Below are 14,054 nucleotides of genomic sequence, written 5' to 3'. Positions count from 1 at the left end.
TTACAGGTTAAGCTTTGAATGGTCCATGTAAGGAAATGTCATTAAATTTTACCTTCATTGATCATGTAGTAGATTTGGTACATTTTGTACCAAAATATTTCATTTCTGCTGTATAAATATGTCACCAAGGTAACATTGATGGCTAACATACAGCCATTCCAAATCTTCATTTAATCATCATTTCTTGATGTATGGTGGTCATTCCAGTCCAGTGTCTGTTGAATTTCAACAAAATCAAACCTCAGGAGAGACAAAGTCATCTAACAGCAATGCGAAAGACTGACTGCATGACAAGACACATGGAAACTTTTATTATGAAAAAAATACATGTAGAAATATGACTGCTTAAAAGTGAATATGAACTTGTTTTCTTTGCATTTGAGGTCTGAAAAAATACAGAGCATCTTTTCTGACCTGTTACTCCAGTTTTAATTGTCTGCAAATAAATGCAAATAGATACAATATTTTTACTTGAAATTTGGGCAAAATATTGTTAGTAGTTCACAGAATAAAACAAAAACTATCATTTTACCTCATGACATATGTATAAATACTACATTCTGAAAAACTGAAAATAATTTTGAGATGGTCTTTTAATTTTTCTTTTAATAATCTTGAAAGTATGATGCAGACAGTGACATCATACTTTAATACACATGTCATAACACCGGACGCGACCGGGGCGACACGACAAAAGACATTAGAAACGCATTAGAACCTATTATAATTTTACATTTTGTCCACACTGGCCTGTCGCAATTGGGAAAAAATAAAGACTTATTCCTAGAGGTGATAAAACAGTTATTCCATAAAAGCACTTTGCTTTGTGTGGGGAAAAATTATGTTGAAAACAAATCTTCCAAGCCAATAACACTTGCTGGTGAAAATTTGATAATTTAACTGTACAGTGTGCTTCCTTACACCGTGTCTACACCCATATATGAAAGATTTTTCCATATTGATTTTTACAGCCCCATGAACAAATTCTGAATAATCCAGCTACGTCACCAGCACTGTCTTGTCATTCGTGCACTGACATTCTAGTTATAGTAATACTATAATCATTTGGACCAAGAATAAAACCATAACAAATCATCATGACAAAAAACCTGCTGCTTTAACATAACATTACATTCAATCTGACAGGTAATTGTGAACAAGGGCTGTTAAATCTTAGTACACGACCCACTTGCTTGTATCTATTTACAATATGACGAGACAATTCAATCAATGACTTCTTAATAGAGTACCGATTAGAGAAGCGTTAGTGATGCAAGGCAACCTGGGCCGTTCATTAAAGTTATTCAGTCACACAGGTTAATGCAAAATCAAAGTGTGTGGATTGATAATGGCGTGTGATCACATTTGATGTTTACATTCATGACACACCAGAAGTGTAGCAAAGAAAAGGAAAAGAGAGACACCTGAGCGGCATTGTGTCATGACACAGGGTGAGACATGGACAGAGGACCCAAGTGCAGATAGCGGGTAAGGGGTTAACAAGACATTTTAATAATGAAACAAAACAAAAACCCACAAGGGAGTAACATTAGAGATGGGACGTTTGACACTAAGGCGTCGAAGCCTGTTTTTGTCATGGTTCTGCCCCATCTTGTCTTGCTTTTCTTGACCTAGTGGCAGAACCATGACAGAACCTCTTGTTTTATGTGGAGAGAAGCGTTTTGACCCTGTTGGCCTTCCACTCTCCGGTGTTGCATCTCTGTTCCCGCCCTTTCGTCTCCTCGTTTTGATTGTTAATTAGTTCATGCCCCACATTCCCTCTTGTTTTGTCCCCCTTTATAAGGTCCCTGTGTTTTCTGTCCTGTGCTGATCATTGTTCTGTTGTCACTCGTGTGTGACGGTGTGGTGAGGCCGTGTCTTGAGTCTTTGTTAGTATAGTTAGTTTTTTGTATCCCCATGTTTATGTTATGTGTAGCTTTGTAATGTGACCTGGTTTTGTATATACCCGTGTTTTGGTTTTGCCTCATCGTGGGTTTTTGTTTCGTCTTGTTATTATTTATTAAAGTCTAGTTTACCCCTTACCCTGTCTGCACTTGGGTCCTCTCTCCGTGTCTCACACCTCGTACATGACAGAATGATCAGCCAATTCTGGACCCAGCAGACAGCGGGATCTCAGCGGGAGGGGTCAATGCCGCCGGACTCCTTTCCAGGGTTGTATCCGCCGGACTCCCTTCGAGGGTAGAGGCCACTGGGCTCCAGTCCAGAGTCGGGACTGCCGGACTCCCTTCCGGGGTCGAGACTGCCGGAATCCCGTCCAGGATCGAGACCGCCGGGCTCCCTTCCAGGGTTGAGGTCGTTGGATTCCCCTCCAGGGTTGAGGCCGCCGGTGTCCTGTTCCCACCGCAGATCCCTGCAGGCCTCCCAGCTGGTGCCCAGGCCTGTCGAGTCGACTCTGTTTTTGTGTTGTTTTTGTCCTTGTTTGCTGCCCAGCTGCCAGAGAGCGCTGCCCAGCCGTCGGAGATTCTGCCCAGCTGCCAGAGAGTGCTGCCCAGCCGACAACATCCTGTCCTGTCATGTCGACATCCAGGCCTGTCCAGCCGGTGATAGCCGGCCTCCCAGTCGGCCATCCAGCCGGCACCATGTCCTGTCCAGCCGGCCATCCAGCCGGCGCCACATGTTGTCCAGCCGGCTTTCCAGCCGGCGCCATGTCCTGTCCAGCCGGTGCCATGTCCTGTCCAGCCGGCCTTCCAGCCGGTGCCATGTACTGTCCAGCCGGCCTTCCTGCCGGCGTCATGTGTTGTCCAGCCGGCCATCCAGCCAGCGCCATGTGTTGTCCAGCCGGCCTTCCAGCTGGCACCATGTGCTATCTAGCCGGCCTTCCAGCCGGCGCCATGTCTTTGTTTGGACTTTTTTTTCTATGTATCATGTTTTTGGTCGTATTTTGTATGGTTATGTTTGTTTTGTGACAGTCTGTCTAGTCTTGTTTGTTCCTTGAGGAGCATCAGGATGCTGCTCCTTAAGGAGGGGCTTCTGTCATGGTTCTGCCCCATCTTGTCTTGCTTTTCTTGACCTAGTGGCAGAACCATGACAGAACCTCTTGTTTTATGTGGAGAGAAGCATTTTGACCCTGTTGGCCTTCCACTCTCCGGTGTTGCGTCTCTGTTCCCGCCCTTTCGTCTCCTCGTTTTGATTGTTAATTAGTTCATGCCCCACACCTGTTCCCTCTTGTTTTGTCTCCCTTTATAAGGTCCCTGTGTTTTCTGTCCTGTGCTGATCATTGTTCTGTTGTCACTCGTGTGTGACGGTGTGGTGAGTCCGTGTCTTGAGTCTTTGTTAGTATAGTTAGTTTTTTGTATCCCCATGTTTGTTATGTGTAGCTTTGTAATGTGACCAGGTATTACGTGTTTCCCCTTACCTGGTTTTGTGTATACCCGTGTTTTGGTTTTGCCCCATCGTGGGTTTTTGTTTCGTCTTGTTATTATTTATTAAAGTCTAGTTTACCCCTTACCCTGTCTGCACTTGGGTCCTCTCTCCGTGTCGCACACCTCGTACATGACAGTTATACTCTATTGAAGCAGACTGGTTCGAAACTGTGTCGAGGCTTGTATCAAATGTATGTGATCACGTGACCGATGACGTTTGAGGCTTCATACGTCACAATTAAACACCTGAAGCGATGTGACTGATTCAAATCTTTGCCGTGCCTTCATTCATTATAAGGATACGCAAAATGCTCTTAATGCAAATCAGAAAATCTAAAGCCAGGGATGTCCTTATAATCAGTTCAACCATAAGAGGTATCCACTGAATTGCATATTGCAACATATTTTAAACATTTTACTAGTAAAGTGACATTTCAAAACGTTGTAACGCTTTCTTGTGTGGACAATGATTCTCAGACTGAAGATACAGCTGGTATTGCTGAGTATTGCTTTTGTGTTAACTGGAATCAACAAGATGTGAATCATTAGAAAGTGGCTTCTATTATTGCAGATGACCACTAGATGTCACTGGTAGGGTCTGTCTTTGAGGCTTTGAATCATTTTTGGTACAATCAGGAAAAAGCCTCAAAAGCTTCACGAGGCTTCATCTGCCCATCTCTAGGTAACAATAAAACAAGGGAAGATCACAACATGACAAGACAGGACTAAGACTAACTACACTGAAACTAGATTGGAGATATCATAAACAAGGACTACAATTACCTAAACTAGACTTGACAGGGACCAAAAACTCACCAGACGAATGACAGATAACACAATAACCAGCACAGGACAGAACAAAGGGGCATTAAATAAGGGACCAAATCAAGAGAGGACAGGTGCGGGGCATGAACTAATAACGAGCACTAACGAGGAAACAAGAGGGCAGAAACAATGACGAGACCTGGAGAGAGTATGACGAGCCATAAGGGCCAAAATTACCTCCCTTCACATGAAACACGAGGTTCTGTCATGGCTCTGCCTCATCTTGTCATGTTTTTCTTGGTCTTGTGGCAGAACCATGACACATTGAGTTTTACAAAAGTTTGGATGCTTTGCTGCGGCATTTTGTCATTCAAAACCTGTACATTACTTTTTCTTCTGTGGAACACAAGAATATATTTTCAGAAGGGCATCACACTTGTCTTGAAGTAGTAGAGTGTAGCGGATATTGACCCCTGTTGTTAAGTGAAATCACTTCTGATAGATGAATCTGGAGTTTCAATCGCTACGGTGTACAGCACTCGATGGAAATCAGGCTTTAATCAAGCCTAAACAAACTGGAAAAAACACGTTTTACCGCACAGTTAGACATCCTCAACCGGCTGACACTAATCTTATCTCATCTTAGCTTCACAGTTCACACCTGACCCACCTGACAGTGGAGAAAGAGCCAAGACTTGCTGGCGCACAGTCTACAGGACCACTGGTGCCAACCGTATTTGATTAAGATTTAACCATTTGTATTTACAGTATGTTGTTGGATTTTGCACTTTTTTGAGTTACTTTTTAGACTTTTTTCAAATCAACAAATAAAGAAAACCATTTGTGAATTAATGAACAGTCCCATAAAGCATCTCAACAACGATCCATATTTTGAAAAGTTATGAAAACAAGACAGCTTGAGTTCTGAGATACATCCGAATGAGTACAGAGCTACAGATGGTAGATGGTATTTTTCAACAATATCTTACATGAACCCTCAGGAAAACTCCTAGAAACAGATTTACTTTTGTTTTTATTAGTTTATGAGTAAGAGACTTCAGAGAGAATGTCAGACATTTGTCCAGTCACAAACAACAAAACAAAATATCTCTCTCACACAATAGCGACAATAACAAATATGACGAGTTCCTGTAAAAGACAACAAAATTGTTTTATATTATCAAGTTTTTGCCAATATCTAGAAGAACTGAATCATTTTATCATTGTAAATTTTGGTCTGTTAACCGATATGCCTTTCTATACCAAAGAGATAGGAAAAGCTAGGAAATGACGTCCCATGTAAAAAAACTGTAATTGTAAAAAATTTTACTGTTTTATTTGCAGATTTTTCACGTATTTTTGAAATACGAAATAATTAATTTTACAGATTTTTAATGCATAATGTCCAAAAAAATAATAATACTGTAATTGTACACAATTTTACTGTTTTATTTGCAGATTTTTAAAATACGACCAAAAACCGTCAAATTACAGAAAAACCCTGCAAATTTACAAGAAAAATTGAGAAACCATGTAATTTTACTGAATAAAACTGTTATTTTACAGAATATGTCTGGCACTCCAGCAGTTTTGTTACTATGTATGTGTCAAACAGGTGTGTTTACATTTATGCATTTGGCAGAGGCTTTTATCCCAAGCGAAATTTGTTTTTGAGAATGTGCAATCCCTGGGATCGAACCCATGACCTTGGCGTTGCTAGCACCATGCTCTAACCACTGGAGACTGTTACAGGAAAGCTGTTTGTCTGAGTAGAAGAGAGCATGAGACTAAACATTATCGTCCTCATCTAAATCCATGCCAAATGCACAGCAAAAAATGTAAGTCCTCTCCAACTCAAAAACTTTTCTATGTATTTTCTATGTAAAACTTCATCTAAAGTTTTCAATGCTTGTGAAAGACTGTTCCCACAAGCAAGGACATCGCTTATGTTTTGGGACCCCCCGACAAAATATCAGGTCCCCCTCCGGACCCTGTGTACTCTGTACTCCCCCTCCTCTTATGATGCACCTGGCCAAAAGTGATACATTTATGAAACTGACACAGTTGAACAATTTAGATGTTACCGGTCCCTATAAATTTTTGAGTTTGGCTCTGAACTTTTTTATTTCACAGTGTGGCCATGCAATGATTACTCTGAAACCTCTAACTGACTGTATGTTCATCTTTGCTCAGCTTGCTTTGGACTTGTATCAGCCTGTGTCAGCACGTCTTTATGAAACCCATGGCGCAGCTGTACTACAAGAGGGCCGATAACTCGCCGTACCGTGACCGCATCCCACTGCAGATCGTCCGGGCCGAGTTCGAGCTTTCAGCGAAGGAACGGGCTTACCTGACGGCGGTGGAGAAGGGCGACTATGCTGGAGTTAAACAGGCCCTCGAGGAGGCCGATATCTATTACAACATCAACATCAACTGCCTGGACCCGCTGGGCCGTAGCGCTCTGCTCATTGCTATCGAGAATGAAAACCTGGAGGTGATGGAGCTTCTGTTGAGCCATGACATGCACATGGGTGACGCGCTCCTCTACGCCATCCGCAAGGAGGTGGTGGGAGCTGTGGAGTTACTGCTGTCCTACAGGAAGCTGACGGGCGAGAAACAGGTGCGTGATGGCGTGACTTACTTTGAAGATGAACATTTTCGTTAGTTAGGCGATTTCGTAAAGGTTAGGAATAGCAAGCTAGTTTAAAGTTACTTTGAAAAAGTAATTAATTACTAGTTACTAATTACATATTCAATGGTGTAATTAGATTACTGTACAAATTACTCTCTCCAAAAAGTATTTAATTACTTATTACTAATTACTTTTTTTATCAACCTTGATTTGAATTGATTCAAGGATAGACATGAAACGACTTATTTAATTCTTTCGGTCACACTTTAGTATAGGGGGAAATTCCCGCTATTAACAGACCATTACCTAAGACTTTTTCCCCAAATAAACTCTTAATTTGTTGCTTATTACTAATTAGTAAGGTAGTTGTTAGGTTAAGGTATTGGGTAGGATTAGGGATGTAGTCATGCAGAATATGTGCTTTATAAGTACTAATAAACAGCCAATATGCCAATAACAGGCAGGCTAATAACAACTAGTTAATAGTGAGAATTGCCCCCTATACTGAAGTGTTACCATTCTTTCAAATGAATAATAAATAACTACATAAATTATTCTTATCAACTGACCAAAGTATACAAATATGATAAGGATACATTAAAAGCATTCATTTTAAAGCTAGACATAATTTTGATGTCATTTCCACTATTGAATATATTACACAGTATTTAGTTCAATTTCATCAGAAGTAACTGTAATTAAATTACAGAAAAAATTAGAGTAATCCCTTACTTTACTTTTTCAAGGGAAAAGTAATTAAATCACAGTAACTAATAACTACACCCAACACTGGTTTTAAAGCACAAAAAGGGTAATGATGTATAATATATGATTGCTTAAACTATTGCAAAGTTTGAGCTGAACTTATTTGCATTGCATTGCTGTTTTTAAAAGAAGGAATTAATATGCGTTTCGGGCCTTTACGCTGCAAGCTTTGCTGCGGAAATTTGTTCTGTATGTTTTTTTCATGGCTGGAAGTGAAATTCTAGACAGCACAGTTTGAAACCCTTTCAGTTACTTTGTATTCACTGTGTGGCTTTACCACCATTTTGGAAATGTATGGTGCTTTTGGAAAACATCTTTACATTTAATCACTCGCCTTTCCCAAGTGCAATGTAGACATCAGGGTGAACGCGTAAAAGACGTCACGTCACGAGGGATCCAATTTTCTTTGATCTTCTGAGATAAACGAGTTTGTACTATGGATTATGAAAACATACAGTAACGTTCAGAGCTCAACATATTCTCTCTAGCCAACAAAAAGAGCGTTTGAGCTTCAAAAACAAGTCATTCTGTTGAGTAAGGGATCTAGCTGTTGCTATCACAAAATAAATCCCGATAGCGAAACATGCAATTTGATAAACATGCGGTTTGATTGAATTATTTGTAAAATATATAATCTGACATATGTTTTTTATTAAGCTTATTTATATTTAATTTATGTCGTTGTACTAAACTAAACAAATCAAATTGACTCGCAGTATCCAGATGGGTCTGTGTTACAGTATCAGGTTTATCAGTTGTTAATAAGAAACTTCGCGGCCGACCAATCAGAATCAAGCATTCCAGAGAGCTGTGTAGTAAAAACAAAACATTAATTTAAAAACCTAAAAATAAATGGCAAAACTTGAGACATAGGTTATACTGCACTTTTTCCATGATATAATGGTCATAACATTTTAAATATGACGAATATAAACAGTTAATGTAATAATTGAATGCTATGATTGATTGACATTATAACTGGCTTTCAGAGACAAAAATATTTTTAAAAAGCATCAGAATTCAAATGAATGACACAGATCTAATAAATTTGACAATACCTCCATTATAACGCAATTTTATTCACACGTTATCGCTCTTTTTGATTTCTCTCATATAGGTACCTTCCCTCTTGATGGACACGCAGTTTTCCGAGTTTACACCTGATATTACGCCCATCATGTTGGCCGCCCACACCAACAACTACGAGATAATCAAGCTCTTGGTCCAACGCAAGGTCACTATCCCACGACCGCACCAGATCCGCTGCGACTGCGTCGAGTGCGTGTCCAGCTCAGAAGTGGACAGCCTGAGGCATTCCCGCTCGCGTTTGAACATCTACAAGACCCTGGCCAGCCCCTCTCTCATCGCCCTGTCCAGCGAGGACCCCATCCTCACGGCCTTCAGGCTGGGCTGGGAGCTGAAGGAGCTCAGTAAGGTGGAGAACGAGTTTCGTCAGGAGTACGACGAGCTCTCGCAACAGTGTAAACTTTTTGCTAAGGACCTGTTGGATCAGGCGCGCAGTTCTCGTGAGCTGGAGACCATCCTGAACCACAGCGATGACCACAGCGATGAGCTGGACCCACGTGAGTGCAGAGACCTGGCCAAACTCAAACTAGCCATCAAGTACCACCAGAAAGAGGTGAGGATTCAAGATTTTAATATACTGTATAATGTAATATATTAACTAATACATTTTCATATTTAATTTCCAGCATTTAATCAACATTAGCTAAACATTATAACATTGTAAAAACATTTTCATAACTTAAAGGGACAGTTCACCCAAAAATAACAATTCTGTCATCATTTATTTACTCACTCACCCTCGAGTTGTTTCATATCTGTATACATTTCTTTGTTCTGATGAACACAGAGAAAGATATTTGGGAGAAGGCTTGTAAACCAAACAGTTCTTGGTCACCATTGACTACCATAGAATCGTAGTCAAAAGTGCCCCATTACCTCCATTCTTCAAAATATCTTCTTTTGTGTTCAACAGAACAAAGAAATTTATAAAGTTATTTTTTCTACTATGGTAATGATTTATAAAGATTTGGAACAACTTGAGGGTGCGTAAATAATGACAGTGTTTTTATTTTTGAGTGAACTGTGCAAATGATTGTTCCTGTGCCTTTTTCATGGTGCTGACTTTCATTCTCTCTCAGATCAAGGTCAGGGGTGCGATAACTGAAAAACCCACCATAACATCACAACCAAGTAGTGTTGTTTTTGGCGGCCTGTTTTAATTTTAGTTTTAGTATAGTCTTTGTGTCAAGCTGTCATTTTAGTTTTTATTAGTTTTAGTCACGTTCATACTCCTTTTAGTCTAGTCAAGTTTCAGTCGACTAAAAGGCTGAGCATTTTAGTCTTATTTTAGTCAGAATTATCCATGACTATTTTCGTCTAGTTTTAGTCGACGAAAACTGATGACATTTACTCTAGTTTTAGTCTATGAAAATTGTATTTTAGTCTCTTTTTAGTAATGCAATTCTATTTAACCCAGTAAATATAGTATAAGTACCTAGTAGTATAGACGAAACCAAAATTTTATTTTAGCCAAACCCATTTCAAACAAGGTTATCTTATTGTATTATTGTTACCTTATAGACTTAAGAATAAATCCATTCCAGACAAGGAAGACGCTCTGATTTGAATTTACGGCCATCTGTAGGGGTGGGAATCTCTAGGCACGACATGATGTGATGCGATTACGATTCAGAGGGCTGCGATGCCATGATAAAATGATTCTCGATGCATCTTTTTCCTATACAAATTTTCTTTTTCTTGCTGTGTGACTATTAAAATCAAAGTATTTGTCATAACTCAGACCGATTTTACTTCCAATATCCTTTATTAATAAAACAAATGGAAGTGATTTCTCAAGTCAACTTCAAGGTTACATTTGCCAGCATTGCAAAGAACCAACAGGAAAAGAGTGACTGCCCTCAGTGCCGTGTAGTAGCATACAGAATGCAGTACATTAATGCAGACTTTTTTTGCACATAGCACTGGAGCTAGAGAGGTTTAAAGTTATTATAGTTCACTAAAGTATTTTTTGTCTGAGTGGATGTCATCTAGGTTAAAGCATCAGACGAAATAACGTACTCGGTTACTAACGTAACCTCGGTTCCCTGAGATACGGGAACGAGTACTGCGTAGCAGGACGCTATGGGAAAACTCCTTTTTCTCTGATGACTGAAGCTTTACAATAACGCAGTGAAAACTGCACGGCCATTGGTGCTTTCAAAGTAAAACTTTGAGCCAATGGCAGCGAAGCTGCACGGACCTATGGCGATGGTGCCCGCCAAAATGGGCGGGGCTTATGGCTATATAAACAGACACATCACCGTAGGGTCCTCAGGTTACTTCGACTGAAGCGACGACCATATGCAGCTTGTAAGCACGGCCAGGAACGCAGTACTCTTTCCCGTATCTCAGGGAACCGAGGTTACGTTAGTACGTTCCCTATCGATACTTCACTCGTACTGCGTAGCAGGACGCTATGGGGAACCAGTATAATCCCACCATGCTACAAGTGGAACGAAAACATCATATAATCCCGAAGGGCACGGTCTGGCACGATTCTGGCCGTCAGACGGTTCGAATCGAAAACCGCCCCCAGGAACGAAATCCGTTGGCTGGGGGACAGTGCGCTTTTGGCAAGGTTGATTCTGAGCCCCAGGCATTCCAGGTGACTGAGGAGGAGGGACCTGTGGGACCTTAGCTCTTCCTCTGACTGTGCTAGAACAAGCCAGTCGTCGAGGTAGTTCAGAATGCGGATTCCCGTCTGCCTGAGAGGGGATAGAGCTGCGTCCATGCACTTTGTAAAAGTGCGAGGAGCTAGAGACAGTCCAAATGGAAGGACCATGTATTGATATGCAACCCCTTCGTAGGCGAATCTCAAGAATCGTCTGTGATGGGGGGCTATCTGGATGTGGAAGTATGCGTCTTTCAGATCCAGGGAGAAGAACCAGTCCCCTGGGTATATCTGCGAGAGGATCTGTTTCAGTGTAATCATTCTGAAATGCCGTTTCATAAGGGCGCGTTTCAGATGTCTGAGCTCGAGGATGGGGCGGAGACCGCCATCCTTTTTGGGTACGAGGAAGTAGCGGCTGTAGAAGCCCGACTCGGTTTGATCTGGAGGAACCGGTTCTATGGCTCCTTTGTCCAGTAAGTTCCCCAACTCCATGCGCAGAACATGTGAATTCGCGCTCTGGACTCGGGTGGTGATCATCCCGCGGAAACGCGGGGGTCTGCGAGCGAACTGGAGTGAATATCCTCAAGATATTATTCCCATTACCCAATCCGATATCCCGGGGATGGCCCGCCAGGCCTCGGCCCGTATGGCAAGGGGTTGAATGCATTGGGGATTTATGCCGCCTTTCGGGGGCTTGACTCCTGTGGAGAGTGGAAGAGGAAGGTTGCTCTTTTTCTGACAATGTTTGTGTTTTATATAAGTGCCCGCTATAACAGCGGTGGGTTGTGCGGGCGTTAGAACAGACCCGGTATTCACATTTTGGAATAAAAACACATTTTTGCCAGCACCTGGAACAGAACGGGGTGTTTGGGCGAACAAAAAAGCCTTCTTTGAAGGAGGTCCAGCCGCAGCGAGACACAGTCCCTTCCTCTTCCTTTCCTCGGTCTCAGGATGGTGCCTGAGGCGCAGGGTCCAGCGTGATCTTTGGCCGGGGTCCCTGACGCTGAGTGTGGGGGAAACGTCTCCCGGAGCGAGATCGTTGACGCGTCTCAGCTCCTGTTACCTTCTGGGCAGCGGGGGGCGTGGCCTTCACCGGCTGCTGAGTTGGTGCTGGCTTGGGGCTAGCCGACGCAGGTCTGGACCCGGGTCTCTTGGGCAGGAAGTGCTTCATGGCCTGCGAAGATTTCTGCGCTGCGGTGAAGCGTTCCGCAAAACCCTCCACTGCTGGTCCGAAGAGGCGGATATTGGAGCATCGAGGAAGGGGACCTTGTCTGCTTCCTTGATCTCCTTGATCTCTCCCACAGATGGCGCTCGAGCACCACGAGACTGGCCATCGATCTGCCTATCGCCTGGGCCGTGGCCTTGGTGGCGCGTAGGGCGAGATCCGTCGTGCTCCGCAGTTCTTTGAAGGGCGCGATATCTGTACCGGACCCGTCCATGCCCTGGAGGAGTTTGGCCTGGTACACTTGAAGCACTGCCATGTAATGCAATGCTGAAGCCGCTTGGCCGGCGGACGAGAATGCGCGTCCAGCGAGGGCCGAGGTGGTTTTGCATGGCTTAGAGGGATGGGCCGCTTTTGCCGTCCAAACGATGGCCGAGGGCGGACACAGATGTGCGGCCACCGACTCATCCAGGGGAGGCAGCTTCTCATATCCTTTTTCCTCTGCGCCGTCAACCGAGGTGAGAGCGGAGGAAGAAGAGGGTCGTAGACGGGCTGAGTAGGGAGCGCGCCATGACCTGGTGAGTTCATCGTGAACCTCCGGGTTGATCGGTGAAGTTCGCTGACGAGAGGCTTGGCGGCGCCCCGGCAGGAACCATTCGTGCAGGCGGCTGCGAGCGGGTTCCCCCGGAGAGGACCACTCTAAGCCCAGCTCCTCCACAACCTTAGTAAGGACCCGAAAAAGCTCGGAATCCAGACCCGACGCGGGTTCGCTGTGCTCTATAGACGGCAGGGGGGCGGGGTCGAAAACCGAGCCCAACAGCTCCTCCCCGTCTGAAACCGCTAACGACATGCTGTCGTCTTCCTCGAATTCGCTTCCGGCAGACGCCGGCGGACGCTGGTCGGCCTGGGAAAAACGAACCGGCGAATTTTCTCTCTGTGGAGAAGGCGAGGTATGCCGAGGGGACGTGAGCTCGCGCTTCCCCGAGCGCTTAGTTCCTCTACCCCGCTGCTTCGTCTCCGTAGAGTGAAGCGGGAGGGATCGAGAAGCAGAATCGCTCTCTGAGAAGAAAGCTATCCGCGAGCGCAGAGAGGAGAGACTCATGTTCTCGCAATGAGGGCATTCCGTCTCTCTGAGTGCGTCTTGAGCATGGGAAACTCCCAAGCATGAGACGCACTCGCCGTGACCATCGGCGGGGTGCAGAGATATCCCACACGAATGACAGTGATGGCGCGGCATTTGCAACAACGCCGCAGGAAATTTGCTCATGGAAAATTTGCTTTTTTAGAGCTTGCTGGATGGCGGCAGGGAACAGGAACCGGCGCTGCTGAGAACCAGCGAATCGCTGAGCAGAGAGGTCCAGTCCGCTGCAATGCTTTTTCCGACGGCGAAGCTATCAGTCCGAGTAGCGAGGTAGAAGTCGTCGCTGAAGGAGAAGAAATCTGAGGACCCTACGGTGATGTGTCTGCTTATATAGCCATAAGCCCCGCCCTTTTTGGCAGGCACCATCGCCATAGGTCCGTGCATCTTCGCTGCCATTGGCTCAAAGTTTTACTTTGAAAGCACCAATGGCTGTGCAGTTTTCACTGCATTATTGTAAAGCTTCAGTCATCAGAGAAAAAGGAGTTTTCCCACAGCGTCCTGCTATGCAG

The 14,054-nt window shown here is 43.7% G+C and overlaps 1 protein-coding gene across 2 annotated transcripts in view; it reads left to right on the top strand.

Moving 5' to 3' along the window:
- The window catches only part of LOC130570423 (short transient receptor potential channel 5-like), a 39,810-nt gene that overhangs the window by 5,701 nt on the left and 20,055 nt on the right, over positions 1-14,054 (top strand). For both annotated transcript variants that reach the window (XM_057360727.1, XM_057360726.1), the window contains exons 2-3: positions 6,342-6,768; positions 8,663-9,184. In XM_057360727.1, coding sequence (XP_057216710.1) covers positions 6,382-6,768; positions 8,663-9,184 — 909 coding nt within the window. In that variant the 5' untranslated portion in view covers positions 6,342-6,381. The remainder of the gene's footprint in view (positions 1-6,341; positions 6,769-8,662; positions 9,185-14,054) is intronic.

This window comes from Triplophysa rosa, linkage group LG19 (genome assembly GCF_024868665.1).
Source record: "Triplophysa rosa linkage group LG19, Trosa_1v2, whole genome shotgun sequence".
Taxonomy (NCBI): domain Eukaryota; kingdom Metazoa; phylum Chordata; class Actinopteri; order Cypriniformes; family Nemacheilidae; genus Triplophysa; species Triplophysa rosa.
This window is presented reverse-complemented; position numbering and strand designations above follow the sequence as displayed.